The sequence below is a fragment of the Brassica napus genome, chromosome C4 (genome assembly GCF_020379485.1).
Source record: "Brassica napus cultivar Da-Ae chromosome C4, Da-Ae, whole genome shotgun sequence".
Lineage (NCBI taxonomy): Eukaryota > Viridiplantae > Streptophyta > Magnoliopsida > Brassicales > Brassicaceae > Brassica > Brassica napus.
In genome coordinates, this window is record NC_063447.1 from 48,179,439 (window position 1) to 48,196,766 (window position 17,328).

The following is a 17,328-nucleotide window of genomic DNA, read 5'->3' on the forward strand; positions in this document are numbered from 1 at the left end:
TTCATGGAAATCGTTATCAGCTCGTTGAATCGCTTCCCTACTAAACAGATTACGTGCATGAGAAGGAGACCGTGGTGATCGCAACCGTATCGGCGGCGGAGATGAAACAGAGATATCTACTCCAAGATTCGAAGGCAGAGCTCGTGAGTCTCGGTCTCTAGGGTTTGGAACATTTCTTCTGGCGGCTGCGACGGAAACGACTTGGTTGAAGTCCGAGACTGCAGCGTCGATATCCCATTGATGAGCTTCAAGAAAGAGTCTAGCGACGTCTCTCGAATACGATGTGATCTTAGTAATAAAGGAGCTGATCATTTTCTGGTGAATCTCCTCCATCGTCGGTGGAACTTTTTTATCATCAGCCATCGCAACGATACTGTTCTTGATCTTGCTTTCGTTTCTCTCAAACTTTCCGTTTTAAACGAACTTCAAAACGCGCGTAGTAATCTCTTTTGAAGAACAAAACGCAGCATTTTATATATTAAACGTTGGTTTATTGAAGAGGCAAAATAACTACTAATTAGGTTTTAAATTTGACTTTGACCAAAATAAATGTTTTAAATTTGACAAAAATTACAATCCAAACGACACAATAATCTTCTATTGCATGCATGCAATACACAAAAAAAGAAAATCTTCAAAAGCAATAGTAACCAGCAACAAAAATGGAAGACAAGCTTTTAAAATACAAATCTCTAGTACTTTCAAGGAATGTCTTTAAGCTCAAACTCAGATTTGTCTTTGTCTTCTCCTTCTCCACATGAATCACCAATCCTGACGCTATGCACATCAGTTTCGTATTGATGCCTCATTGATATATGGTGTTTTATACATCTTGTATACATGCTTTTAAATTGGTTTTCAAGTCTTTATCGAGTCTTTCTAGTCCTTTTGGAGTCATTGCAGGTCTGGAGTTGCATTGGATGGGAGATGGACCAGCTGGAACAAAAGAGGCAGAAAACAATGCAATTTGGTGGTTTTCACGCAGAACAGTCAGATAGCGGAGCAACCCGAGTGACTGTTCCGAGTGAGTGTTCCAGCGGCAGAGATTTTTAAGGAAACTACAATCATTACGAGATTTGCCCTAATTATCCCTATTTTCTCTCCCAGCCGCCTGTGGCTTTAATATATCATATTTTCTGTTTCTCTTCACCATTCTACGCTATTCTAGACAGAAGAAAACCATTGGAGACTTTTGTGCTTTTGGATTGTAAAGGGAGATGGCTCCATCTCTCTCACCATAGAGAAGATTATCCTGAACCCTATTTCTATCTCTTTTATTTACATGAAGTCTTATTCAGAATTGATTTCTGTGTTCTCTCTTGTTATGACTGAGTAGTTGATCCAGCTAGCCTAGGGTGTTAGGGTGTTAGATCGTGAGCTAAACACAGATAAGTATCCATTGATTGTCTTCATTCATAACTGCTCTTATTGCTTGCATTAAACTGGCCAGTTATTGTTAGATCCTAGGTTTAACCTATTCATTAACCGTGTAATAGGTTGCTAGATCTGTTATGAATGAGCATAGCATCCCTAATCAGCGAAAGTAGATATTAGGGTGTTTTGTGAACCGATTGGACTTGATCTTAATGTTCATCATCACGCCTTGATCCAAGCGAGAGCTTAGGTATTGAGGCTGATCACTGAAAGGTGAAACACCACGACAGTGGGTTGATCTAGTATTGTGTTCCTAGTTCTAGACTAGTTCATTTATCAAACTTGAATAATTGTTTGGCTCATGATTGTAAGCGCCCGTTAAACCCTAGGTTAGTTTCTCATTAATCTGAAACTTAAAACCAATCTGTTACTTGCTTTTTACGTTATCACAAACTTTAAAACCCCCATATTGTTTTAGCTTGATTCTGATCCCATAAAGATAAAGTGTAAGATTTGGTCTTTGTGGATTCGATCCTAAAGTGCTACATCGACATACCATTCAATTGTGGTAGTGTGCACATTAGGTTATTTGGTGTGCGTATACACGTAATATCAAATTGGCGCCGTTGCCGGGGACCATCTTTTTACCTTTATTTTTCGGTTATTTATTTAGTCTAAGACCTCTAACTTGCTCTATCCTTTTTGTTGCAGCTAATTTTTCAGGTGCATTACCAGTAGACATACTCAGAGAAACGCACAAGGAGAGTTAGTTACATTTACCAACCAGGAGCTAGCAAGGTTAGAAAGAACAAATCGTCAACAGCCAAGGAAAACCGACACCACTATGGGTGATCACGCCAATCAGGATGATCTCACTGCGGCTATGGCACTCATGCAGCAGCAGATGCAACAAATGCAGCAGACCATCCAAGCTCAGCAGGATGCTGCTGAACAGGCTGCTCTCGCGCGACAGGAACAACAAGCACAGACTGTTCCAATCGGGCATAGAAACATTCCTTGCAACATCCCTACTACGCGCTCTGCCATTATTCCTCCACTCTGCACCAGGCAGGACTTCGAGAACAAGTCTGCTTTGATCGGTCTAGTACAGAGAAAGGTGTTCTCTGGTCTCTCTACAGAAATTCCAATGGAGCATATTGAGAGCTTCGAAAAAGTCTGTAGTTTCACTCGCGTGAATGGTGTTCCACCAGACTACATCACGTGCATGTTATTCCCATTCTCTCTTGATGGAAAAGCTGCACGGTGGTTGAACTCTCTCCCTACCGGCTCTCTCACTTCATGGGAACAGGTCCGATCAGCCTTCCTCAGCCATTTCTACTCTAAGGCGAGAACAACTGCATTGAGGAACAAGATCACCTCCTTCAGACAGCTCACTGATGAGCCTTTCTGCGACACATGGGAGCGCTTCAATGACTATCGCAGAGAATGTCCTCACCATGGATTTGATGATGATTACCTCCTGGACATTTTCTATGATGGAGTGGACTGGAAATACCAAGGTGCTCTGAACTCTGCGAGCAATGGAGACTTCATGACTCAAACCACTGATGGAGCGTTTAAGCTGATTGAGAACATGGCTGCTAGCTCAGCTAATAAGAAAGAGGAGAGTGATTGCTCCATGAAAGGGAACAGTTCTGACACCCAGAAAATAGATGAGCTGACTGCCAAGGTTGATCAGCTACTGAAAAACAACCAAGGGCACGTCTTCAGCATGGAGCAAGCTACGGCCGGACATATTCAGAACCAGAACAAGCGACAACCGCAGAGCAATCAACAAGCTGTTCCAGCTAACGAGAACAGTCAACCAGATGAGCTGCAAAGTCTGGGTATGATGATGCAACAGCTGTTGCAGGGTCAGCAGGTTCAGGCCAAGGTGTTGAATCAGGTAACCACAGAAATTGACACCAGGATGGGCAACATGTTCACTGAGCTGAATAACAAGTATGACAATCTTGCGATCCATATGAGAAAGATCGATGTTCAGCTTGCTCAAACAGCTGAGAGTGTCAAGAGGCAACAAGAGACGCTCCCTGGAAGAACTGATAAAAATCCAAGGACTGAGCACTGTAATGCAGTAGAGCAGCCGTTTGCTGAGACTATTCTAGTCGTAGAAGAGAACACAGAGCAGTCTGCTAGCTCTGAAGTGATTGCTCCTAGCGAACCTGCTGAAACTCCACCAGTCCGAGTCTATGTTCCTAAGGTTCCCCATCCAATTCTACCTAGACATCTGATGGATCCCATTGGTGAAGAGCAGCTGATAGGTTTTAACAAGATGGTGAGAAGGCTTCCTAAAGAACTTGCATTCGAAGATGCTCTGCAGATTCGTCCATTGCTCCAGTTCTTTAAAAACTGTAGAGAGACTCAAGAAGAGATCAAGGTCCTCTATACCAGAGCACTGTCTACGCCAGCACTGAAGGTATTGCCTAAGGTTGATGATCCTGGAAAGTTTGTTTTCCCATGTTCCATCGCAGGAACAACCTTCAAGGACGCTCTTTGTGACTCTGGTTCTTGTGTGAATCTCATCTCAAAGGCTATTGTAGACGATTTGGGTATTGCTGATGTTGAGCGTTCTCAGCTGACCCTGACCTTTGCAAACTCTTCCAGAGCATTCCCATATGGAACCATCCGCAGCCTTCATGTTCAAGTAGAGGAATGCATTGTTCCTGCTGAGTTTCAAGTTGTTGAGATGAACAAGGATCATGATATGCCTTTGATATTTGGAAGGACATTCATGGCTACTGTTGGAGCAACCATCGATATGCCCAACAAGAGAGTCTGCTTCTCCAACATCAACAAGAAAGTTTTCTACAAGGTTGTACCCACCAGATCTTCCTCATCACACGCCTCTTGCATCTCAGTGTTTGATGTAGAAAAGCTGAAGGTTATTCCAGAGAAGGAGCATGGTGATAAGGGTGAGAGCAGGCTGTTATCTGATGAAGATCCTAACACTGATCCTACTAAATTCAGAGAGAATTCAAGGGTGAAACAGAAAGTTCAGAAGAAAAGGGTCAAGGGTGATCCTATGATGACTTTGATACCTCGCTTGTGTGATGAGGAATCCATTGAGTATGAGGTAAAGTGCAAGGGTACCTTTAAACCTTTCTCTAAAGTCAGAGTAATGCTCACACATGAGCTGAAAGAGATAGGAGAAGCTGCTGTGAAAGGGTTGCTGAACAGAGTTCTGAAGTTGAACATGTCTGACTGTGGAGCTTGTTTTGGAACAAGTCCTCATGATCAACCCGACTGATCCCTGTCACCGAGTCAAGCTAGTGACTTAAACCAAGCGCTTGGTGGGAGGCAACCCACTGGTAAGTGTAAATATAATTTGCTTCTGTTTTTTGGTTGCTTATTTTCGTTTTAGTTTATTGAGTTTCAGGTCAAAAAGCATAAAAATTCGAGATACTTCAAAAATTCTGGGTTGCAGAAACGGAACAACCTACCCCCTGAAAAGAGCGGTTGTTCCAGGCGACCATCTGACGACAGAACACCCAGAATTTTCATGGAGCGCCTGCTCCACTCAGGTAAGTATCTCGACCCAAAAAAAAAATGTTTATTCTTGTTTTCACATTCTCTCTGATTTATTTTCACACCAGGGACGTTGTAAAGTAAGTCTGGGGGAGGTTTTTCGTCGTTTACTAACTCGTTTTCTTCTTTTGTTTTTCTTTTGGGTCAATTTGAGTCAGTTTTTATTGAGTCAGTCAAAAATTTGTGGGAATTAGGACTTTATTCCGTGTTGATCACTGACCACCTCGTGCTTTAGTTATCTTATTCAGTGACCTTAGAAGTGGCGAAAGACACACATGTGGACCTGGAACACCCTGACATATCTCACTTGATTCTCCAGAAGTTCTCAGCCGATCAGGTTACACTGGGTAGACTTAACTCCACCTTACTTGAACCTAATCTTGACTGGAAATCTTCTTGTTATGGGCATTAGATCAGGGAAACGAGAACACGCTCAGGACTTCTTATCCTTTTTATCCATCTTGCTGATCCTGAGTGGCTAGCTCATCTTTAGCTAGTTGCACCTTAGCCTTTATTCCACCTTCATGCATTTGTTTTTCAGTGTCATATGTGCAGATATGTGCAAAAAGGTCGGAGAGGAAATAATCAACGCAGCCTCCTACTCGTTACTGCTCCAGAAATTATGGCAGAAAGGAGAACAATCAGATTAAGGGAGCAACCGCTCCAGAACCAATGAACTGCGCAAGAGCAGGGGTGGAGAACCAGGATGGTTGCGAAATCAGAACCACCAGTGGCACTCAGAACCATCATGTATGACCTCCTTCTTTGTCACATCACCATATCAGTCTTCAAAAAAAAAAAAAAAAAAAAAAAAACCAAAATAAGGTGATGGAGAAGGGGATGAGATAAAAGAAATATGAGCCACTGGAAAGATCGAGCAAAGGAGTGGGTACCAAAAGGAAAGTGGAACGCAAAACAATCAGTTGCCTGTTCCGTCATTAGAACAGTCGCACCAGATAGAGCAAAAACGAGTAGAGGCTGTGGACATCAATGGATCTATCCTCTCTTGTCATTTTGTGTGATATCCTGCATCCTCTTCAATGAAATGGTAGCCCCTAAACACTTTTAACTCCACCATTAAATAGCCTGTTCCACACCTAGACCATCTACCCTGAATGATGCCTGTGATGAGAAGCTCACGCTACTCTTAAATGAATGTAGGGAGTTCTGTCTCGATAGTGTTGCTTTTTCAGGTTTGAGATGAAGAGTATGGAGCCGATTTTTGAACAGCAGTCAGTGGGGTTCCGGTAAGGGTGTGTTGTCCTAGTTTTACTGCTTGTATGGTTCAGAGACTCGTGGTTAAAGTATGGTTGCTGAGAATAGGAGAGTTCCCACACTTTCAAACCTTTCTCCCTGTTCTTGATACTTGACATTGTTTGAGGACAAATAAGGATCTAAGTCTGGGGGAATTGATATATGGTGTTTTATACATCTTGTATACAATCTTTTAAATTGGTTTTCAATTCTTTATCGAGTCTTTCTAGTCCTTTTGGAGTCATTACAGGTCTGGAGTTGCATTGGATGGGAGATGGACCAGCTGGAACAAAAGATGCAGAAAACAATGCAATTTGGTGGTTTTCACGCAGAACAGTCAGATAGCGGAGCAACCCGAGTGACTGTTCCGAGTGAGTGTTCCAGCGGCAGAGATTTTTAAGGAAACTACAATCGTTACGGGATTTGCCCTAATTATCCCTATTTTCTCTCCCAGCCGCCTGTGGCTTTGATATATCATATTTTCTGTTTCTCTTTACCATTCTACGCTATTCTAGACAGAAGAAAACCATTGGAGACTTTTGTGCTTTTGGATTGTAAAGGGAGAAGGCTCCATCTCTCTCACCATAGAGAAGATTATCCTGAACCCTCTTTCTATCTCTTTTATTTACATGAAGTCTTATTCAGAATTGATTTCTGTGTTCTCTCTTGTTATGACTGAGTAGTTGATCTAGCTAGCCTAGGGTGTTAGGGTGTTAGATCGTGAGCTAAACACAGATAAGTATCCATTGATTGTCTTCATTCATAACTGCTCTTATTGCTTGCATTAAACTGGCCAGTTATTGTTAGATCCTAGGTTTAACCTATTCATTAACCGTGTAATAGGTTGCTAGATATGTTATGAATGAGCATAGCATCCCTAATCAGCGAAAGTAGATATTAGGGTGTTTTGTGAACCGATTGGACTTGATCTTAATGTTCATCATCACGCCTTGATCCAAGCGAGAGCTTAGGTATTGAGGCTGATCACTGAAAGGTGAAACACCACGACAGTGGGTTGATCTAGTATTGTGTTCCTAGTTCTAGACTAGTTCATTAATCAAACTTGAATAATTGTTTGGCTCATGATTGTAAGTGCCCGTTAAACCCTAGGTTAGTTTCTCATTAATCTGAAACTTAAAACCAATCTGTTACTTGCTTTTTACGTTACCACAAACTTTAAAACCCCCATATTGTTTTAGCTTGATTCTGATCCCATAAAGATAAAGTGTAAGATTTGGTCTCTGTGGATTCGATCCTAAAGTGCTACATCGACATACCATTCGATTGTGGTAGTGTGCACATTAGGTTATTTGGTGTGCGTATACACGTAATATCACTCATCGAAACACACAAGAAAAATAAAGAAATTCAAAGCCCCCAAGACGACAAGTAACCAGTACATTCTGATCCATACCATACAATTTGGCTTTCAAAATGATTTGAATCTCCCTTATAATAAGCTGAGGGTGCCTTGCCACTGAAGTATGCAATCTTTTGTTCCTCTCATTCCATATAGCATAGAAAACGGCTTGCGTAACCAATTTGCAAATTGTTCTTATTTTTCCAGGCGGGGTAGAGTGATGAACCCACCTGATGACCTCACTGAAAGTATATGGCTGATTGAAACTTGTTTGAGTAAAGAAAGAATCCCATACTGACCTAGAATAAGAACAAGAGAAATATATGTGGTCTCTTGATTCATCAGCTAAACCGCAGAGCAGACACGTGGAGGGAACACTCATTCCCCAATTTAGAAGTCTATCTCATGTTGGTAGCCTACCTCGGACCGAGACCCAAGCATGGAAAGTGTGCTTAGGAATTCCAGATTTGAACCAAATTGAGCTATACCACGGCACCGTTGCTGGTGTTGGATGCAACGCCTTCCACGTTCTAGAAGCTGAGAATTGGCTAGGCGCAGTATCAGCGGAAGTTCTCCATAAAAAGTAATCGTCTGAACCATGTATAAGTGTAGGAGGTTGAGCAGGTAGGCACGCACACAGCAACTGAATGATTCTGTGACGGCCTCTCATCAAGGTCCAATCTCGCTTTGTTTCTAAGCTGTTCTTGTGTGTAACCTTATCCACAATCGAAACGGGCAAGCTGCTGTGCTTAGAAAACTTGTTTCAAAGAAGATAACTTGTACTCCCACAATTGGAGTCAAGTTCTTGATCTCATATCGACGAACCAGGTCACAGGGATGCGAAAGTTTCTCCTTAGATATGTGTTTCAAGTTTCTGTGCATACGATCTGGATGGAAAGAAATGGGAGAAGACATGGCACGACACAGCGTCCTCCAAACCTTCTCACCAAGTCCATCTACAAACAAGTAAGGAACAGAATCAGTTCTCTACAAGGAAGAGGAGGAACTCCTTTCAGCCAAGCTATGGTGATTTGGTTTTCGTTTAGAATTTAGACGGAACCTCACCACTTTTATTGTTTTGAAAAAACTATCATACAATTAGCCTAAAGCTGCATTAGTTTGTACAAAAGTCTTTTTTGATTTGAATAAATTTAACATTCTTTCAAAAAAAAAAAAGATAACTTAAGCTTGCTAATTTACATCATCATCATCATCATAGCTTAAGGTATTACAACTACTTGTTGCTTCTCTTCGCTCTGACTTCGACTAAAATAGCGATGAGACGTTAGCATAGCTAATTCTGACTTTTATGAATCATTCATTATGAGTATATATGCATTTTGATTTATTATATGCTAACTTGCGAAGGTAGAATATAAACATATATGCAATAGTGAAGTTCCCTAGACCTTAGTGAAAAGCACATATAAAATGAGTAACTTGTAGGTGAAGAGAAGATACATGTGAATATGTGATATCTAGGACCAGGCTAACTAACCATGTCCTATGGGTTCTAAAAGATTTATTAATTTGTTGCAAGTGATGTGCAAAACTACACCTTACACATGCATAAATCTATTCATTTCATCTTGTAATAAACAAAAATGCATAATTTTAAGTTTAAAAGTATATATATTATATATAGCTAAAACGCATAAATCATATATACATTAATACATTCGGTTTTATTAACATTCACACTATTGATATTACATTACAGTCAAATAACTAAAAACCAACTCTAGAAAAGAAGAAAGAAAGAAAAAAAAAACAATTTAAATTCCATCTACCGTTAATTGTTTTAAATCTATCTACTTCTTTTCAAGTTCTAAAAGGACTTTCAAGACGAATATAATCATACATAACACCTTGAAATGGTGTTGTACTTCTCGATTGAGTTAAATATATCGTGTTATCACCAGCGCCTAGTAAGTTTCCCGCAACATCGATACTGTACAATCTATATAACCCATGAATCCCATGTCTAGCAATCGCATTGTCTTTTCCGATTAAACCAGTCGTAAAAATATGATCGGATTCTGGATCGTTGATCCGAACTTGTAGTTCTGAATCAGCGGCTGAGGCTAGAGCTACTCGGAGTGTGTAGAGTCCGACCCGGTTCAAATTCTGTAAGTTGAATATGATTTGCCATGTCGTTGGTTGGTATGTATTGTTTCCAACGTTTCTATATGGTACCAGTTCATATTTGGTTACCCGAATTAGTTTAAAAGCTGGAGTTAATTAGCTAGGTATTTTTAATAGAAGCATACACAACTATAGAAAAAATATACGGTTTTGTAACTTACCTGGTAACATGTGCAAAGAACCAATCTCTTCTGTAATTACTTAGACCGATTGTATAGACAAGATCGTTTTCTGGGTATAAATCTGAGTAACAATCCCATAATCCATATTGCCTGAATCTGCAATAGTTTTATTGAATGCGTTGGTTAATATTCAATTTAAACTTAGACTCATGAATCAAAAGAAGTCTCTCTGCTTAAACATTAATCTACTAAAAGTAATTGTACTCCGAACCAAAACGTGATCTAGTTAATGAGTAGTCGACAAAGTAAGCGTACATAAGGCTATATATAAGTACTAACCTGTCTTGAAGTGGATTAACGTAGAGGTTGTTCATAAGTGTAGGATAAGGATCCGGTATATAGAATTCTCCGGCTGTTCGGTCCGGTACACCGATTTCCCACAACGTTGGACCATTTCTCGGCGGCTCATACACTATGGGCCCTACGTTCATCTCGCTACCTGCGTTTACGTTCATGTAAATATGGTTTGATATATAGAACTACTGCTAACGCAAACAAACTACATGGACATGTACGTACGTATGATTCATACAAAATGTATGCAGTTTGTATATAAAAACTGGAACTATACCTAATAAATTGATTTAGTGTCATTTTTATATCCAAGCAAAATCATAGTATTTTTAAAAATATATATCTTTGAGTTGAAATATAATGAATAGCAATTTTTCAAAAAAAAAAAAAAAATATAATGAATAACAACTGACCAAGCATGCATGCTTCTGTATCTATGATAAAAAGAAGAGAAATTAGGACCAATCAAAGTGACATATAGATCATTAATTAAAAAATATTAAATTAAATAAAAAATAGCTATAAAAAATAAAACGCTAATTTTAACGACGCTAACGCTTCTAGCTAAACCCTAAACCCTAAATCTTAAATTCTAAACCCTATACCCTAAATTCTAAACCCAAATCCAAACTCCTAAACCCTAATCCTAGACCCTAAACCCAAATTATATACCCTAAATCCAAAAACTAGACTATAAACCTAAACTCTATACCTTAAACCCAAGTCATAGACCCTAAACCCAAACCGTAAATCTTAAACCCAAATTATATATCCTAAAACCAAAACCTTAACCATAAGTCCAAACTGTAAATCTTAAACCCAAACCGTAAATCCTAAACCCAAAACCTAAACCCTAAACCCAAATCCTAGACCTAAAACTCAAACGGTAAACCCCAAACTCAGATGCTTTGAGTTAAGGTTTACGGTTTGGGTTTATGGTCTAAGACTTTGGTTTAGGGTATAGGGTTTAGGTTTATAGTATATTTTTGGGTTTAAGGTATATAATTTGGGTTTAGGGTCTATGATTAGGGTTTAAGGTATAGGGTTTGTGTTTAGGGGTTTGGATTTTGGTTTAGAATTTAGGTATATGGTTTAAAATTTAAGATTTAGGGTTTAGGGTTTTGCTGGAAGCGTTAGTGTCGTTAAAATTAACGTTTTTATTTTTTGTAGCTATTTTTTATTTAATTTAATGTTTTTTAATTAATAATCTATGTGTCATTTTGATTGGTCATAAAGGGTGATGTGAATTTAAAGGTTTGTTAAAAATGGGCTTACAATGGATATATGTGTATATATATACGTACCTGGCGTGATGGTAATGTTTTGCTCATATTTGTAGTCACCAATAAAACCTATACCCCAGGCGTAGAGACTATAGTTGCCTGCCCTCACATTCTCTATAACGAATCTCCCTTTTCTGTCAGCTTTCGTCCAGAACTGATACCCCTTTTGTCACAAAATAATTATACAAAAATAAAAAATTAATATGCACTTTAACAATCACCACAAAACAGTATAGTATATATACATTTGTATAGACCATAGAGTCACTCTACTATTGTTATATATACCTTGGATTCGGTTTGCCATGAACCGGCTTCACCAACTGGTGCCAAACCAACAAAAGCAAATTTCCCATATATATTTAACCTTGACACGTAACTGCAAGATAATGTAATGCAAAGGAAAATTAGAATACAGTGAAGAACATAGCTAGCTTAAATGTATTTTCTAGAGAAGAATGGATATTTGTTTACCTATCTTTGATATAGAACTGCCCTTGGATTGTTCCTCTTTGATTACTAAGAGGGTAATCTTCTGAATGTACAAAATCAAAAGGCCAGCTTTTGACCTCTTCAGCCATCTGATACATATTATTAATATAAATGCAAATATAAATCTTAAGTTCTCAAAAACAAAAAGGAGTTATATATAACAATAATGATATACGACCAAAAATAACCTGTCGTTTGGCATCTCTCCATAGACGAAGAGTGGAAGCATTGGGAGAGACAGAGTTTAGATAAGCCAACACAGGTCCAAACACCTTCTTCCATGGTTCTCCATTTCTGTAGCCCATTCTCATCTCTTTTCCCGCGTAGTGCGTGCTCGTAAACATCTACAAGAACATGATTGTTTATGGTAACGACGATATCAACAAGCATTAGTACTTAACCTGAAGATATCAATCAAACCTTAATTGCTTAATCATGATTTGTATTTTGTTGAATATTTGTATATGGTAAATAAACTCACGGAGAGGGTGATTGGTCTCGCGTGAGAAGTCAGGTCTTGCTTGATCGGCCCACCAAGTCGGAACTCATCGCTTGGAGTTATCATCCAAAACCCAACCGGTGGCTCCGACGAGATCCAACCATGAACGTTGTTATCTTTGTCTTCCATTGAGTACATATACTTATCGTCTACCTGCGTCACACCAAATCAATTTTCCCCAATGTAACACTCCTTAGTATATGATAATACTGAATTTTTATTAAAGCGATTTTATTAAATCGATCGAAATGTATCAACTATTAAGAACCACATAAACCATCTATTCTCAAACGGTTCGTAAACTTAGTTTAGTAGTTTTTCGGATTATGTTTTCCTAAACTATTATATACCTCTCCTTTGAACATAGGGTTCCTTGGATTTGTCAAAAGAACAGCTTCTTTATAAGCTAATTGCATAGCATGGTTCCGATCTGCCATGGACGGCATGCTTCTCTGCCGGTCATCAGATATTGCCATGAAATTAAATCTGAAAATTACCCACAAAAGTATGCAATGTTTATTCAATTAACAAAATTTCCACTAAATGAAATTCAAGTATAAATATAAATAATAAAATGTTGGTTACATTGTGTGGTTGAGCTTGAATACGATTCTAATTTGGTCCATGTCCACGTCGGGCCAGCCTTCTAACCTCTCCATTATACAGTAGATGTATATTCCGGAGACACCACTTCGAATAATGTACCTTTCAAAAAGAGTTATACAATCGATTATAATTATTTACTTTGGAGATCAAAGTTACATAAATATATATATCTTAAATACAGTTGTAACCTACGTACCTTTTGTCTACATTTAGGGGGACCAAGGAGCCACGTTTAGAGATCGTCCACGTCCTTGTAAATGAAATCTCAACTTGTTCTTCGTTCTGAGTTATGATTTCAAATCTAGTTCCTTCTAGTCTACGAAATACAAAAAAAGGTAAAAATGTCACTTTGTTGACCAACAATCGTCACTACAAGAATATGTTTTCAAAACTATTACATTTTCATTGAATAAGAAACTATAGACAGCAAAATCGAATTAAATACATGTAGTTGTCGCTAAATAAATAGTTCTAAAAATGGAAGTAAAAAACAGTTCCAAAAATTGGCTACAATAAATGATTACTCACTTGTCAGTTTTAAATTTCTTTTCCGGTTCATACCAGGCTACGTCCCAATACCTATTATCCAAGAAATACAGTAAGACCTTTTTTTAAAACACAAAATACAGTAAGACTTTGTTAGATAGTTATGTGCCTTTGTTAATTGTTAAGGAAGTGTATGAAAGCTTTGCTTTTCGAAATAATATTGTTACAAACATATGAAAAGCCGTGTTAAAGAATTTTACCCACGGCGACGTTCGTCAACTTCGTCGTCCAATACATTGTCGATGCCATCGTATTTGATTCCAGTTATCGAACCTTGCGGGCTCGAGAAAGTAACTTGAACAATACCATTATCAACGACCACCTAAAATTACCACATCCACACAAACTTAAGTCCACGTATCCTCTCACGAATCGAATGTTCGATTTTTTTTTTTTTTGTGCAGCATCGAATGTTCGATCAGATCCATATTCCACCCAATATGAAAGTTCGAATTGTACTTTCCAATTTTCTTTGCAATTGGTTAACAGGCGTGACTGTTTACCAATTAACGTTAATTCATTTTTTTCTGAAGCAAATACACAGTTAACCAAAATTATCTAGTTATCTCGATTATAACCTGATTGTAACTCATTCTTTTTTGTATTATCCTATTACAAAAAAAATTCTATTCCCATTTTCATTTCATGCCCCACAAGCAAAACCCTAAAATCATCAAAATGAAACCGATCAACCCAATTTATCAAAATAGACATCTTTTCGAATGGTTTTGGTTGATTAAGCTAAAATCAATGGGTTCTAATTAGATAGTTTCTTATTATATAATTTATATTATACAAATAACCAAAAATTAAAATATGAATATTTGAGTGTTACTTGCCTTGTCGTTACCAACTCCTCTTAGCTGGATTGTTAGGGATGATATGTTTTCTCCAGGCTTTGTGATGTTAAGTTTGTTTCTGTTAAAAAAGTTTAGCAAATATAAATTATTTTTTCAAATCGTGGACTGTAAGTACTTAATTATATTATGTGTTTTATATCATTGTCTTAATTAAGAGAAAAGCATTAATGTCAATCATATTCTTAAACTTATTTATCAGTCAAATATATAGCTCCTTGATATACTAATTAGAATTAGTGATCTGACAATTCATTGTGGTTTGATTTTAATAGCTTCAACTATAAATAATATGTTATGAACTCCACTTAAATATATAGGGTTAATATATTTATAAGCTTTTAAATAAATTTCGAAAGAAGCGCCAATAGCTTTAAAAGAAACTAGAATTTATGTTGAGTAAATTCATAAACCGCTGATTTTATAAAAAAGTAATATAATGTATATTTTTTATGTTTTGTAATTTACATATAGAATACAATATATAGAAGTTTGATAATAATTTTTTTATTTGTACATTATATTACATTATAAATTTTATAACTTTATGCAATTTGATGTAATATAAGAAAATGTTATCTCTATGTAATACATGCGATTTAGTTATATTCATACAATATTAATGATGGTTAATATATGAATATCGATTTGGTTAGATACACTTTGAAATTATAATTAATTAATTTAAATTGATTTTAAATGCAGTGGCAAAATCTGTAAATAAAAAAATACAAAAAAATACTTAATTTATTATAAATGCAATGGTTAAATATTTAAATAAAAAAATTACTAAAAAAATTTCTATCTGTATTAGAATCTGTAAGTTCTTATCATTAATCATAATATATGGTGCCCTTATATATGAGAATTACAAAGAGATAAAATGAAAGACATAAATATGGAAAGTGTACAAATACAAGGAAAAAGAAAACTAGGGTTTCCCCTTCTCTCTAAGTCTAAACCGATTTTCTCTCTCTCTCTCTCTCTCTCTCTCTCTCTCTCTCTCTCTCTCTCTCTCCTGCGGCCGTCTCTCTCTCCCTCTCTAGGTACTGGGCCGGTCATGGACCAGACCGGTTATGGACATCCACAATATGATTTATAACACTCCCCTTGGATGCCATAACCATACAGGAATTGAAATACGCTTTAGATGTTGCATCATTAAAACCTTACCAGGAAAACCCAGTGGGACAAAACAATGGTGTAGGAAAAAGAGTACAACACGTATACTCCCCCTGTTCTGAACATCACTGAAGATCTTTCAGTCTACGCATCCCAATCTGATGCATGAGCTTCCTGAACGTGCAGGTAGGAAGTGATTTGGTGAACATGTCGGCTTCTTGCACTCGGCCATCCCACAATTTGATCGGACATGTTGGGTCATCGACCTCAACCAGACACACTCGCGGCTGGCCTCATGTATGGCCAATATTTCCGAATGGTTCGAAGATGTGGCCACGATCGTCTGCTTCATGGAACGCCATGATATGGCCGTACCTCCATGTGTAAAGACATAGTCTGTCTGTGATCGAGCATTGTGTGGATCTGATAAATAACCTGCATCAGCAAAGCCAACTAAACCATCTTTGTTATGGTTAGTATAAAATAGACTCAAGTCTTTCGTTCCTTGCAGGTAACGAAGAACATGTTTAATCTCGTTCCAGTGCCTTTGGGTCGATCATGAGCTACATCTAGCTAATAGATTACGGCAAATTATTTATCTAGCCTTGTATGTGATGTTAGGAGTTTTCAAAGCTCCTAAGACAAATGTTGTAGTATAAATGATTGTCGAACCAGTTCTGAGGGATATCAAAGCACTGAGAATGCAAGTACTCACTCAATCTAAGTGCAACCAATGATTTAGATGGGTTTTAAACTACTACTAATACTATAAAGAAATTACAGATGATACTTTCTTGACTAAGGGAAAAGAGAACTCATGGGCATAGGGATTAGACATTGGGTGATCAAGTATCGAACTAAGGATGGCAAATGATCAATCAAACTATCGACCTTAAGCCTAGACACAATTCTAAGCAAGCTCTATGTCTAGATGAATGCTCATTTGCTAACATATCTCAAACATCAAATGTCTTTGGTTGAATAATGTGAAAGCAATCATTACTAACAAGTCTATTAGCTATCTTAGCACCTTTAACAACAAATGTCTTTGGCAAAGTATACTAAAAACCTAGGAGAGTTGTCTCAGGCATTTCATCAAACACCTTTTGGGTGGGAAATGCCTATTTATAAACTTTTGAGTGGCCAACTCAGAAGATGCATTATGAATACTCTACTAGCAAGGAACAAGAATGATCTACACTAAAACATCCTAGAACTAACCTAATCATCATTGATCTCCCTAACTCATGAATTCAAAAGGTGATTACTCACTAATCTCCATGATTTCTCTTAAACCCATATTGGATTTCAGATTAATCATGTAGAGAAATAGATAAGATATCAACAAGAACACAAGATGAAAGCAATGAAATCTGAATCAAAAGAAGTTTTACTAGTTGTTCTTCAGAAAAAGATATATCCAGCCACTGATGGCTTACAAAAGATACTTAAACATAGGTTTAGAAAGTAAAAAACGTGCATAATGAAATGACCAAAAGGCCCTTGAGAAAAATGAATTCGGCCAAACAAATAGACGCGGAGCGACCTCGGCTCGTCGCTGCGAGAGGTCGCTCCCGGGTCGTTTCGTCGCGAGCGACCTGGCTGTGTCGCTGCGAGAGGTCGCTCCCGGGTCGTTTCTTCGCGAGCGACCTGGCTGTGTCGCTCTGAAGACGTCGTTCCGGGCTTGATCAGAAACCATAGACGCGAGCGACCTTAGGGTGTCGCTCTAGGAGGTCACTCCTGGCTTGTTCGTCGCTCTCAAATCGAC

The 17,328-nt window shown here is 38.0% G+C and overlaps 1 protein-coding gene and 1 non-coding gene across 2 annotated transcripts; both read right to left on the minus strand.

The window, feature by feature from the left end:
- Positions 1–2,731: 2,731 nt before the first annotated feature.
- On the minus strand, positions 2,732–2,838 carry LOC125586718. Its single transcript, XR_007323254.1, has one exon. It is a non-coding gene; the product is annotated as a small nucleolar RNA R71 (small nucleolar RNA).
- A 6,342-nt stretch (positions 2,839–9,180) lies between these two features.
- LOC106429378 (probable rhamnogalacturonate lyase B) lies at positions 9,181–14,529 on the minus strand. Its single transcript, XM_048756324.1, has 11 exons — positions 13,232–14,529; positions 13,015–13,134; positions 12,780–12,915; positions 12,412–12,582; positions 12,119–12,274; positions 11,913–12,019; positions 11,727–11,817; positions 11,460–11,601; positions 10,141–10,300; positions 9,841–9,957; positions 9,181–9,719 (listed from the first exon to the last, which is right to left on the minus strand). Exons 2-11 carry the CDS (start codon positions 13,086–13,088, stop codon positions 9,356–9,358), a joined length of 1,518 nt encoding a protein of 505 aa, XP_048612281.1. The 5' UTR covers positions 13,089–13,134; positions 13,232–14,529; the 3' UTR covers positions 9,181–9,355.
- Between the last annotated feature and the right edge of the window lie 2,799 nt (positions 14,530–17,328).